At 56.5% G+C, this 12981-nt stretch overlaps 2 protein-coding genes across 3 annotated transcripts in view; both read left to right on the top strand.

Annotated features, from left to right (window-relative positions):
- COL23A1 (collagen type XXIII alpha 1 chain) overlaps positions 1-6620 on the top strand; it is a 355798-nt gene extending 349178 nt beyond the window's left edge. The window contains exons 26-29 of the mRNA XM_086705987.1: positions 2992-3045; positions 3185-3271; positions 5108-5146; positions 5574-6620. Of these exons, the coding sequence (XP_086562113.1) occupies positions 2992-3045; positions 3185-3271; positions 5108-5146; positions 5574-5576 (183 nt within the window). The 3' untranslated portion in view covers positions 5577-6620. The remainder of the gene's footprint in view (positions 1-2991; positions 3046-3184; positions 3272-5107; positions 5147-5573) is intronic.
- A 3569-nt stretch (positions 6621-10189) lies between these two features.
- PHYKPL (5-phosphohydroxy-L-lysine phospho-lyase) overlaps positions 10190-12981 on the top strand; it is a 37373-nt gene continuing 34581 nt past the window's right edge. The window contains exons 1-3 of one of the 2 annotated variants that reach the window (XM_025924484.2): positions 10190-10318; positions 11192-11310; positions 12353-12512. In XM_025924484.2, coding sequence (XP_025780269.2) covers positions 10260-10318; positions 11192-11310; positions 12353-12512 — 338 coding nt within the window. In that variant the 5' untranslated portion in view covers positions 10190-10259. Of the gene's footprint in view, positions 10319-10685; positions 11311-12352; positions 12513-12981 lie in introns of those variants that run through there. The other variant, XM_025924483.2, reaches the window with a different exon arrangement.

Here is a 12981-nt window from a genome sequence, read left to right as displayed (position 1 = left end):
GATGGATGGGTGATAGATAAATGGATAGAAGGATGATGCATTGGGGCACCTGAGTGGCTCAGTCTGTTGAGCTTTCGACTTCAGCTCAGGTCATGATCTTGCAGTTTGTGGGTTCAAGTCCTGCATCAGGCTCTGTGCTGACAGCCTGGAGCCTGCTTTGGATTCTGTGTCATCCTGTGTCATTCTGTGTCATTTAAAAATTGCACTGTTGCAATATCCTAGTGAGAGATGCTGAAGCTTCAGCTAGACATTACTGAGGGAAGAAGAGGAGAGGAAGTATTAGCTCGAGGTTGATTGGATCTTTGAGTGGCCAACAACAGAAAACAGTTTAAACTGGCTTACACTGGGGTGCCTGGGTGGCTCAGTTAAGTGTCCGACTTCGGCTCAGGTCATGATCTCGCGGTCCGTGAGTTCGAGCCCCATGTCAGGCTCTGTGCTGACAGCTCTGAGCCTAGAGCCTCCTTCAGCTTCTGTGTCTCCCTCTCTCTTTCTGCCCCTCCCCTGCTTGCATTCTGTCTCTCAAAAATAAACATTTAAAAATATTTAACTGGCTTAAACTGATTACTAACTGAAAAATCCAAGGGTGCCTGCATGGCTCAGTCAGTTGTGTGTCTGACTCTTGATCTCGGCTCAGGTCATGATCCCAGGGTCGTGGGATCAAGCCCCACCTGGGGCTCCACACTGAGCATGGAGCCTGCTTGGAATTCTCTGTGTCTCTCTTTCTCCCTCTGCCCCTCGCCCCCACTTGTGCACACTGTCTCTCTAAAATTTAAAAAAATCCAGAGGGACAGTGTGTGGATCCACACAACCCACCCTCCCGTCCTCCCCTCCTGTGCTTTCTCTGTTGGGGTGTCATTTCAAGTTACATGTGGTAATGAGGTGGAGGAAATAGCCCCAAACCCTGGAGAAAGACCATTTGCCTCACTCTGTATTCTTTTAGAAAAGTCTCATCACCTCTCTCTGGCCCCAGTTGGGTCAATGCTGAAACATGACTTGCTGTGAGAAATGCAGTGCCCTGATTGGCCAGCCCTGGTCACATCCTCCCTCCTGGAGCTGGGAGTGGAGTCAGTGGGTTATAAGAAGGGAGGGTGGCTCCCAGGAAAATCAGGTGGCTCTTGCAAGGGCAATGGTGACCAGATGTAGGGCGGCACGGACTCTGGTGTCCACCCTAGGCTTTAAGGAGAGAATGTCACCTGGGAGAGCAAGTGTAGACACAGAATTTCTGATTGGGAAGATGATGCTCCATCCATGTAAAGGGTCCAGAGAAGACACCAATGCTGAATCCAGTTCAGGCTCTGTCAGGGAGGTAGTGGAGCTAAAGAGACTGGGCCACCAGCGGTGTGGCCACAGCTGCCTTCTGGGAGGCCTGGAGCTGAGCTCAGAGCCCACCGGCTCTACCTGGCAAGCCTCTGGCCCTGCGCCCACTCCACCAGGCCCAGCAGACATGGGGAGTGTGCTCAGAAGCCTTCCCTGACCTCACACCTGGATAGAACAGCCCCTCTCCCTCGGACCTCATGGCATCTGGTTCATCCTGTGTCACTGAGCATAGACCATCATCTTCTATATCCTCTTGCCTGCCATGTTAGACCGTGAGGGAAGTGTCACGTTTGTAACTGCAGGGTTTTAATTTGTGGAGGTGACTGAGGACACAGTTTGGCCAATGCCATTGGAAGAAAAATATGTCACTTTTGTTTCCCGGGGGAAGGGCTCACTCACTAGGCAGGGCCACATGGGGAAGCACCAGGTTTGATCCAGAGGTAGAAGGGAGTGGGGGGCAGCTTAAGCCAGAGCTTTTAATGGCGCTTCCTTGGGAGAGGCAAGACAGAGCAGGAGAGACACTTGAGGATTAGTTAGTATGAATATTCTGGGCAGGCTCCGGGCTGTAGGGGTGGTCCCTAGTTTCCTGCTACCTGCCCTTGGGATGATTTTGGGCCTTGGGATGATTTCAGCTTGCTGTGTGAGAGGCAGATAAAGGGAGTGATTTCGGGATTTTCGGTTTACATATAAAAGGTGTGCCCCACACCAGCCCTTTGCTGTTTCCAAAACTCAACATGAGGGAGGGGCAGCCTCTTCCTAGCCAGCAAAATTTTTAAGATGTCAAATCATAAGACACAGAAAATAAAGGGGGAGGGGGGGCACATCAAATCTGTTTCTCTGTCCTCAGTATCCAGCCCACAGCCCAGTTCCTAGTGGATGCTTAGAAATGTCGATTGCAGGGGCACATGGGTGGCTCAGTTGGTTAAGCGTCTGACTCTTGGTTTCGGCTCAGGTCATAATCTCACAGTTCGTGAGTTCGAGCCCCACATCGGGCTCCACACTGACAGTGTGGAACCTGCTTGGGATTCTCTCTTTGCCTCTTTCTCTGCCCCTCCCCTGCCCATGCTCTTTCTCAAAATAAATAACAACTTTTAAAAAGTTTTTGCCTGGAGCCTGCTTCCGATTCTGTGTCTCCCTCTCTCTCTGACCCTCCCCCATTCATGCTCTGTCTCTCTCTGTCTCAAAAATAAACATTAAAAAAAATTTAAAAAAAAAAAGTTTTTTAAAAATGTTGGTTGCATGGGTGGATGGACAGATGGATGAATGGGTGGGTAGAGGGGGGTAAGAGATTAAGCCAAAGGCTCAAGAAAGGTCACCATTTCTGAGTCCACCAAAGATAGTGACATAAACTTCCACAAGTTTCCTGGGTCTCTGTCCCTAGCCAAGCTAGGGCCAGTGCCAGCAGCATGTGACAGTGACGTGCGAGAGAAAGCCCTCTGCCTGAGGGCTTCTGTCCAGAGACACCGCCAGTGTTCTCTTTTGGAGGAAGCAGTGCTAGCGTCCTGAACGTATGCTTTTCTTGAAATCAGCCTCGTGCCGAACATACGTGTCACCGAGGAGTTGAGTGGGGCCAGCGGGTACCACAAATTTGCATGGGGAAGGGGCAGTGATGGAGGCACAGAGATGAACAGATACAGGACCAAACCTCAAACCTCATTTTATTCCTTTTTCCAGGGTTTCCCTGGACCCCGAGGAGAGAAAGGTGACCGGAGCGAACGTGGAGAGAAGGTGGGGGTCGGTGGAGGCTGGGATGGGGGCGCAGCAGGGCAGGGGTGGCTGCCAGCTGGAGGCCCATCCCTCTGAGAGGCGGAGGAGGGGTCCTGAACCTGGCAGCCTTGGCCACACACCCATCTCCTTCCTTGTGCAGGGGGAGCGAGGAGTCCCGGGCCGGAAAGGTGTGAAGGGCCAGAAGGGTGAGCCGGGACCGCCAGGCCTGGACCAGCCGTGTCCCGTGGTACGTGTCGGGGCAGAACAGGAGCCCCAACCTAGGTCTTTGCCGCCTCAGGCCAGGGTCAGGCCAACGTCTTCCCTGTCCTCAGAGCTCACTCGCAAGCCCCAGAGACCACCGCAGCTGTCACTGCCATCATGGAGGCACCTCTCTCATTCTGGTCCTGACTCCCCACCCTGAGCGTGCCTCAGGGGGACCCACCCCCTCAGTGTTTGCCAGGGTCACTGCCCATCTCTTTTCAGCTTCCTTGGCGCTACAGAGGATTAGGACACCCTCACCTCTCTGGGTGGGTGTCCCTTGCTGGTATGGGTGGCCCCATGCGGCCCCTGCACCCCCTCTGCATGCCCCAAAGTCCCTCCCTGCTCCCCACACCTTCCTCCTTTCCTTCTCTCTCACATCAGCCCCTGAGGCCCACTGGACTGCAGGCCAGAAATTACCGCAGTTCACTCCCCTCCCCGGAAGGCTGGGAGGGTCCACACGTCACACTCTTCCATGGAGCTCACAAAAGACAGGAAAGGGAAAACAGGGACCTTCCACACTAAGACTGAGCAGATGTTCATACCTGGCCACCCGGCCATGAGGGGTGCTGGCTGCCTTTCAAAGGGGGATCAGGGTGAGGGACCCCAGATGCCCAGTCCTCTGACTGCCCGTGAGTCACACCAGCCCTCTGGTTCCTCAGTCTCCTCATCCAAGCAGTGGGGGTACTAGGCCCTGCCTCTAGGGCCACTAGGTGGTCTTGGGGAGTCACTGAGAGAAATAGGAGGGTGGTGACCGTATTCAAAAAGTGCAGGGACAGAGGAGAGACGTGGTGGCCCAGCCTCGCAACTCCAGGCCCGGGGCCAAGACTTCCCTCCGGGTCATTCAGCCTTTGTCTTTGAAACAGGAGAACCTTAAATGTGGAGGCCAGCGAGGGGCACCGGGCTCCAGGGGCCTGGCGAGGGGCAGCGGGCCCTGCCCTGTGGTATGCGGTCTGGCCTGCTGTGTGCTGTGCTGTGCATTCCGGGCACCTGTGCCCACTGTTCTACCCCCTCCTCTCTCCTGCCTTCCTTTCCTTCCTGCCCCTCCCCCCCCCACTTCCCTGTGGGCCCCAGCCCGTGACCCTGGTAGATATCTGGCAGCTCCATGGAATGTGTTCCCGTGTGTGCCTCTGGAATGAAGAATTTTCCCCCCGGGGTTCCCCAAGGACTCTAGGCTGCCTGATGGGTCCCTCCCCAGCTCCCTTACCCTCCAGGCCGCCCTAGAAACCTTCCCCACCCCACCTTGTGTCTGAGTGCTGGGCTGGCATCGGCATGCTGGCACCCCCCAGACAATCCCCATTCCCCACCCCGGTTTCTACCCTGACAGCCTCATTCTGCCCTGCCACCCAGATCCAGACACAAGGACCAGGACAGGCCAGAGGGGGATCCCGCTTCCTGGACTGCCCTTCAAAACACTCTTGGAGAAACTCCTGAGAGCTCTCAGGCCCCCCCAGTGTAAGGGGCCAGAGCCACCATCATGGCTGCGGGCAGGAAGCCATGAAGCCCCTCGGTATCTCCTGGCCGGCAGATTCCAGCACAGTACCTGATACTCCACAGTCCCCTGGTTCTGTCCCTGCTCTAGTGTCCCAACAAACCAAGCCCCATGGGGGCGCACTCGGGACAAGCCCAGTGAGAGGCCCTCATGTCTTGTGACCCGACTACCCAGGTGGACAGGCGTTCGGGCCCTGCCTCAGTGGGGTCCAGTGGCCTCGTGTGGCAGCTCCCTCAGCTCTGCCTCCCTACACACGGGGCAAGGGTGTACAGAGTGTAGGGAGCTGATCAAGTCCCCTACCCCCATCCCCACTGAAACGTTTTTCTTTTCCAGGGCCCTGATGGGCTGCCCGTGCCTGGCTGCTGGCATAAGGTACCTTGCAGGGAGGAGTCTCTAGGACAGGCTGTGAGGAGGGCGGCGGTGGGGGTGGGGGAGACCCCAGGGGCTGGGTGTCTGCGGTCCCCCACACAGTGACTCAATAGCCAGGTTTCCCTGGGATGACACGGCCCCAGCTCTGACTCTCCCATCGTGTGGCCCCAGGCTTGGGGCTGTGGTCCCGGGTGACTAGTCCACCCTGTCGGTCAGTCGGGGCTCGCCCAGCACCTGGCCCAGCCAGCGCAAAGCCATCTGCACCCCCCTGGGACTTTGCCCAAACTGCCCCACTGAGAGGGGGTGAAAGCCAAGAGCCGGGCATGAGAGGATTGGGGGAATGCCCGTTCTAGAAGAAATGGGCAGGACAGGGTGCTCAGATCAGGGCAGGGCCTCCCTCCTCACCTTCAGTCTCTCCCTCCTCTTCCAGTGACCCCCGCACCCAGCTCACAACCTGTACAGATGCGTGTGGACGTTTTTAATTTTTGTAAAAACAGAACAGTAATATATTGATCTTTTTTTCACGGGATGCACCACCTGCGGCCTTGTCGCATTTAAGTGCATGGCCTGGCCCAGCCCTGGAACAATCAGCACGTGGAGCTGGCAGGAAAGGGGACGGGCCGGTCCAGGGTAATTGTGTACCCAAGGGGCAGCCGTGGGACTTGGCTCTCCCGGGAAGGAGACGAAGGTGAAAGTGCCTGGCTCAGGAGGGGCTGCAGAGATGCTGGGTTGGGCCCTCAGCCACCTGATTAGCAGAGAGACTGTCTCCTGAGGTTCTGGAGCCCTGGGGCCCACCCCATCCAGAAAGGTCCGGGGCTTGGATGACAAACGCAGCTGCCCCAGCTTCTCTGGCCTCTGGACTTGGCCACAGCCAGCTGCCCGCCCCTTGGGGCCCCTCTGGGCCTTGGCTTCACCGGGACAGGACAAGATTTCTGCCCGGCACTTGCAGCTGGATGCTGTGAGCTTTGGGGAGCACACTGCGCCCCCACTCCCACCAAGCTCAGTGGGCCTCAGGAAGCTAGCCTGCCATGAGAACACGTGCCCTCTGGCCCGGAGGAGACCACCACCCGTGGACCCAGCTGCAAGGAGCCTCTCGATCCTCGAGTGTGGAGGACGGCGGGTCCCAGACTGGAGTGGCTGCTGCACCCAGAAGAGGGTCATGATGGGACTTTGCCAGCCCAAGGAGACTGGCCCGCAGCTCAGAGTTGGGGTCTCCTCTTGCCCCAACTCTCCCACCCGGGAGAGCTCCGGTCAGCCTGCCAGAAATGGTCCTTCGGATGAGCTGTGCAGAAGAAGAAGGCGTGGGTGGATTCCTGGCCAGCCCGAGCAGGGGGTCTGCAACCCCAGCCACCGTGCTCTGAGGAGAGGCTCCCCCACCTCTGACAGGGGCTCCCAGCTGTCATCCCCAGTCCAGATGCTTGCCTCCTTTCTCTGTATAGACGGTTATCGCTGCGTGTAATAAACCACAGTGTGTGTCTGGGTGTGCCTGTCCTTGCAGACTGCCCCTGAGCACCTCTTGGCAAGGTTTCAGCCTGGCCTTTGCTGGCTGGGCAGGTACAAGGGACAATTCCTGGGTCAGAGCCCCCCCCCCCTTCCCCCCCAGAAACCAGAGGAAGCTGTTCAGGGTCAGGGCAAAGAAAGGGTTTGGTGTTAGAAAGACAGACTCAAGGCCTGGCCGGCTACGTACCGGCTGAGCCCTCCATCCAGTCATCATGTCACGGACTCCCTATACTCTCCTCCGATCCAACGGCCAATGACTGTTACATGACAGATCACCCTAAAGCTTACCTTAAAACAGCAATGTTTCTTTCTTACGGTTCTAGGGGTGATAGGCTCAGCTGTGTAGCTGTCACTCAAGCTCTCCTACGCATGGTGGCCCATGCTGGCCGTTACCTGGGACCTCAGAGAGCCAGGACACCTCTCTGTGTGGTCTGGGCTTCCTCCCAGCACAGCTGCTGGATCCCCACGGTGCATGAGCCAGGTGGACCAGGCAGCAAGCTGTGACACCGTTTACAGCCAGGCCTCAGAAATCAGATGGTGTCACTTCCTGCCAGAATCAGAGGCTCACCCTCATTCAAGGGGAAAGTGCCAACATCATCTTTAAGGAGAAAACGTGGGATAGTAGATCTCGTGGCAGCCATCTTAGAAAATTCAAATCCGCCACCTCCTCTGGAAAATGGGACAGCAATGCTTACCCCTAGGACAGGTCAGGCACCAGGAAGCGTTTTTGGTTCGGAATCCCTTCTCTTTTCTCCACTCTAAGACCAAGCCAGGGCCACAGTCTTGCAGGATGTTTGTATTTCCCTCATTGCAGCTGGTCCTCATAACAACCCTGGGGGAGGAACCCAGTGAGGATGCCCATTTCACAGATGACAAAACCAAGCACATCCAGGGTAGTACGGACAAGAACAGGCCTGCAGTGATGGTATCTCAGGTCTTCTGTTTCCGAGGGGTAACACTGAGGAAACCCCAGTATGGGGAGTCTGCCCAGGTCACGCTACGTGGCTTCCTCACTATGCAGAAGAGGCCCAGCCACACGCTGCTAGGGAGGAGGAAAGTATCAACTCCCCAGCTCTGTCTCCCTAAGTTGTTGGCAGTAAGTGGCGGGCCGTGCTGCTGGCTGGCCAATCGTGTGGCTCACTGGGGAAGCTGGTAGTGTGGAAGGGGACAGAAACAAAGTGGGGCTCTGAGGGCTGATGGAGATCACTGGGTGTCCGGGCATCCTTGGGAGCCCCAGCAAAACTTTACAATTCGGCTGGATGCTACAGTTAATCCGCTTCTTCCTCTACCTGGGTGATTCAGTGGATCCCATAACCAGCCCTTTGAAGGAAGGACAGGCCTCCATGATTGGTGTCACTGTTTCCACTTCACATATGGGGAAACTGAAGCACTTGAGCAGGGGGACACCTGCCCAGGGATGCACAGCCAAGACAGTTGTGGGTGGCAGGCAGACTGGACCCAGGTCCTTGGATATCCTCCAGTTTGTCCTTCCAAATTGTTTGGCCGGGCATGGAGTCTGCTAGGCAGTGTCATGATGCTGGGTGATTGGCAGGCAGATCCTCAAGGGAGGAAGAAACCACCCCTTTGGAAAGACAAGGCCATCCATGGCCCACTGTTGCCCCCTTGTGGCCTCATACCGTGTACCGTCAGGTCTGCAAATTTCAACAAGCTTCAAAACACAGAGCCCACAGAGTCTTCCAAGAGCTTGGGCAAGGGCAAAACACTACAGAAGAATGAATGATGTGCTTGAGGTCCCAGCTGAGACTCAGCGCGGGGGCGGGAAGGTGGGGGGGGGGGGGTCCCTGCCTCACAGCTGAGCCTCAAGGACTGAGAGCTTCATGGCCCTCTGCTGAGAAAGTCAGTTTGGCCTCACACTACCCCCTTCCAAAGCGAGCCCTGCTGCGTGCCATGGCAGCTAAGCTAATCACAAGGATTACTATCACCTTTTCCAGATGAGCTGAGGCTCAAGAGGAGCAGGCCCACCCAGGCCTCGTTCTTCCTGATCCCCAAGATACTGCTAGAAACACACAGGGTGCTTGAGATTGTCACAATGATTGGGGAACACTCCTGGGACTCAAATCCCAATTCAGCCACTTCTTCCCATCCCTGCCCTGGTACCCCAAGGCCCACACTTGAGATAACAGAGGAGTGCTGAGCCTGGGGCCAGAGGAAAGAAGGAGTGGGCTTCTCTGAGCAGGAAGAAGGGGAAGCTTCCTAGTGTTGCCCCAACCCTACTGGAGACACTTGGCCCAGGAACTGGGCCAGCCTGGCCTGCGGCTGTACTGCCCCCCTGACCCTGGACACCCTGGGAGTAGATGAGATGTGAGCTGGACCTGAGTGCAACCTTCTCACTCTTACCCCAAGGCAGGAACAGTCCCAGAGCCGACCTGACTTCTCTGAGCTGCCCTGGGCCATTGTGTTTTGGGGCTAGAAACAGGGCCAAAGATGGGGCCTAAACAGGACTCTCAGACTCGCACCCCCCTCCCCCCGCCCCCACCAGCCTGCCTTCTAACTCAGCCTGGGAAGACAGAAAGGTTCTGGAGATGGTTGGTGGTGATGGTTGCATGTGAATGTACTTAATGCCATTGAACTATACACTTAAAAATGGTTGCAATGGTAACATTATGTATATGATACCACAATTTTAAAAAAGTGAAACCCCAAACGCTCTTTAATAAATACCTTAAGCATTTTCCAGCATGGGGGAAGGGATGAAGAAATCAGCAACAAAGGGAGCAGAGCAGAGAGCTGAGAATCGTGACCGGTGACAGGAGGGACAGCAGGAACCTCCCCTTCCTCAGCTTGCTCAGGCCTCGACCTAAGTCCCTTGTTCTGGGTTTGTCAAGGCAGAAAGTCCCAGGGCCCCACCCCGGTTGGGGCTATGCCTCTGGTAGCACAGCTTCCCAGCCCGTTGGGGGTCATTTCTTCTCATTCACTGCACTGAACGTCAGAGTCAGACAGACCTGAGCTGGAGTCCAGCCTCTGCTACACACTTGCTGGGTGCCTGGGAGCAAAGCCCCTTTCCTTCCTGGGCCTGAGTTTCCTGGCCGCGGACTGTAAGGCTGAGCAGGCCTCCCAACGCTCTTCCTGCCTACACACTGCATGATTCTCTCAGTGTTTACAGAACTCTGTTCACCCTGCCTGGATTCTAGCAGGAGTCATGCCGCCCTGAAAGTCATGCTCATGCCCAGGACCCTCTTGGTCAGTTCCAGCAGTGACCCTGTTCCCTCCTGAAATTGGGAAGTCCTAGGTCTTGCCCCAGCATTGACAATCTCCTCTCCAGCCCTGAGGCCCCTGCTGTGAACCAAGCCCTGGGCTAGGTGTCAGTCACACATTCCCAGTTAACTCACAGGGCAACCCATTTTATGCACCAGTAAGGAGACGCGGGAAACTGAGCCCTGAGCTCAGAGCCCTGCTGGGACAGAAAAAAGCGGCGGGGTCACCCAAGAACCCTTCCCAGAGACGGAAACTGCTAGGTGCCAGGGGCAGGAGGCGGGCGCTGCGTCCCCGGGGCCCGGGACGGGGGGCGGGGCCCGCGGCGGGGGGCGGGGTTGGCGGCCGAGCGTGCGAGAGGCTTCTCTGCGCTGCGTCTCCGCGCAACTGCCCGCCCGGTGCCATGGCCGCCGATCGGCGCGGGAAGGGCGAGACTCTGGCCCTGAGGCGGCGGCTGCTAAGGTACTGAGACGGCGGCGCGGGGCGGTGCGCGCACGCACGACGCACGCACGTCCGGCGCGGAGCCCGCGGAGCCCAGGGACCTCAGCTCCGGGCCTCGCGCGGGCCCCGGCTCCCCGGCCCCACAGACCCAGCCGCCAGCTGCGGGTCCGCGGGATCCCCGCGGCCGCCTCCCCGCCTGCGTCCTCATCGGGCTGCCCTGCGGCGCCGGGCCGGCCCCACCGGCCGCCGCTGACCGGCTTTGGCCCCCTGGAGAAGGCCTCTGCCCTGGCACCTGGGAGGACCTCCCCCAGGGTTGGCCCGCCAGCTGGACCTGGCCTGAGAGTGATCCAGGAAGGGACTGAAAGTTCAGACGGAGGGTGGGCATGGGGGGTCGTCTCCCAGGAAGCCTTAGAGAAAGCCTACCTGTAACCTGTGAGAGGGACTCTTGGTGGCACATGGGGCTGACACCCAGCAGGGTAGCAGAGGCACTGGGCTGGCAAGGACCTTTCAGAGCTGAGCTCCAGCCACCTGCGAGGGTGCCCTCCCTCACACGCATCCCAGCAAGGAAACCCTGCTCTAAGGAGCCCCCGTGGTTCTGGAGCTGCCGCCGTTCCTTGGGATCCAAGGGATTAATGTGGGCACGTGCAGAAATGAGCAAGGCCGCCTAGCCTTCACATGACTTAAATAATTTCAGTTTTAGCAGCTTCTCACCCTATCACTTCCTCCTTTCCAGCCACCTATGGGTGAGGGACTGGAAGCAGGAAAGCACCACTGTGCCCTTAAAGTTTTGTCCCTCCCAGAAACTGGAGGGTTGTGGGGGGCAGGTGCTATGGTGGGTGGACTTGTCCCTTCAGGTCTTCAGACATGGCTGTCCACTTCTTACTGTCCCCACAGCAATTCTTGCAGACTCTTTTATCCTGAGGATCCTATTAAGATTGTCCGGGGCCAAGGACAGTACTTGTACGATGAACAGGGTGCAGAATACCTGGATTGTGTCAACAATGTGGCTCATGGTTAGTATCCTACCTCAGGCTGGCAGGGCAGGGGGGCAGGCTGAGGCTGTGAACCTGGTCCCAGGGTGATCCTGAGATTGCAGAGAGGTGCGGAGAACTTGGGTTGAGCTGAGCAGAGGAGCCCAGTCTTTCTGGTGTGCCTCATGGAGAGGCTTCAAGCAGTAGCTGTGCTAAATCAGGCAGCACAGCAGTCGGAAGTCCAGTTCCACTTGGGACTGATGGCAAGCTCAGAGAACAGTCAGCCTGACCATGACCAGCAACACAGCAGGCCTCTGGCCAAGTATTGGGAATCATGGCTGGGCTTCAGCCCCGGGGACCTTCTCAGGTGCTAGGCAAGGAAACTGAAGTAGGAATTTAGTTATCCAGGTGGGGCCACCAGAGCTGATGGGATGAAAAGGAGTCTGTGACCCAAAAAGCAAACTAGAGGTTAATGAAATAGAGAGTAAAAACAAGGGCTCTAGTCCCAAACCGCTTGGGTTTATCATATCCCTGCCCTCCACTTACATTATGATCTTGGGCAAGTTGTTTAATTCTCTGTGCCTCAGTTTGCTCATCTGCAAAATAGACACGATAATACTAGGGACTCATCTCAAGGTGTTTTAGAGGAATAAGTGAATTAATTTAGATAATTTGCTTGGAGTGTGCCTGGCTCAACACAGGTTGAGCTGTTATAATCCCAGGCTGTTGGCAATCAACATTACCTCCCGCCTCCATTGATTAGTGAAGTCAAGCCTGCCAACAGGCACTCCTCCCCACATCCTGTCTTTGTCCAACAGGCCTCAAGAAGCTTCCTTACAGACACGGATTTTCTAGATAGGGTTTCTGCCAACAAACTTTTTCTTTTGCCCGAATCTCGGGGACTCCTTTCTAGAACTGGCCTCTCTGGCACATACATACACCCCGTCTTCAGACTCGCCTCTTTCCTCTCTGCCTCTCCCTCACAACTGCTCTCCTCTGGCTGGATTTATGGACTACAGCTGGGGGAGGCCTGGTGGGGCTGGCTGAGCAGAGCCACTATGTGACATTGGTGGCCCTCTTCCAGTTGGGCACTGCCACCCTCTCGTGGTCCAAGCAGCGCACGAACAAAACCAGGTGCTGAACACCAACAGCCGGTACCTGCACGACAACATCGTGGATTATGCACAGAGGCTATCAGAGACCCTGCCGGAGAAGCTCTCTGTGTTTTATTTCCTGAATTCTGGGTAAGTGGACTTCGGCCGGTGGTGAAGACAGAATTGCTCACCTATTGAAACCTAGTGTGGCTGACCCAGCAAGCACTGGGAGCGAGGCAGCCTTGCCCTTGCTGAGTCGGGAGCCCACACTCCCCTCTGTAGACCCTGGTGCTCACTCTGTCAGATCCCAGTTTTCTGGTCTCTTAGTAAGGCATGCCAGTACCTCTGTTGCATGATTGTCTCCATGATTGTCTTGGGGGCTTACCTAGGTAATATGTTCCTTTACTTCTGCCTTATGAATACACAGGCCCAGCTGGGGGGTATAGCCAAAATCCCTGCCCTCAGCTCGCTCAGTAAGGAACAGAAACATCAACTGGTCCTTCACAGAAATGCAGAGGTCATTGTCTGGAGGAGAAGGAAGGGACCTGATGAGGCAGAGAAGCGGTGAGGAGCCAAAGCCTGCCAGCAGAGGGTCAGGGAAGACTTCTCTATCAGGCAA

The sequence above is a fragment of the Puma concolor genome, chromosome A1 (genome assembly GCF_028749965.1).
Source record: "Puma concolor isolate L17-30 chromosome A1, mPumCon1.1.hap2, whole genome shotgun sequence".
NCBI lineage: Eukaryota > Metazoa > Chordata > Mammalia > Carnivora > Felidae > Puma > Puma concolor.
Note: the sequence above shows the minus strand (reverse complement) of the source record. Positions and strands in the feature narration are given on the sequence as shown.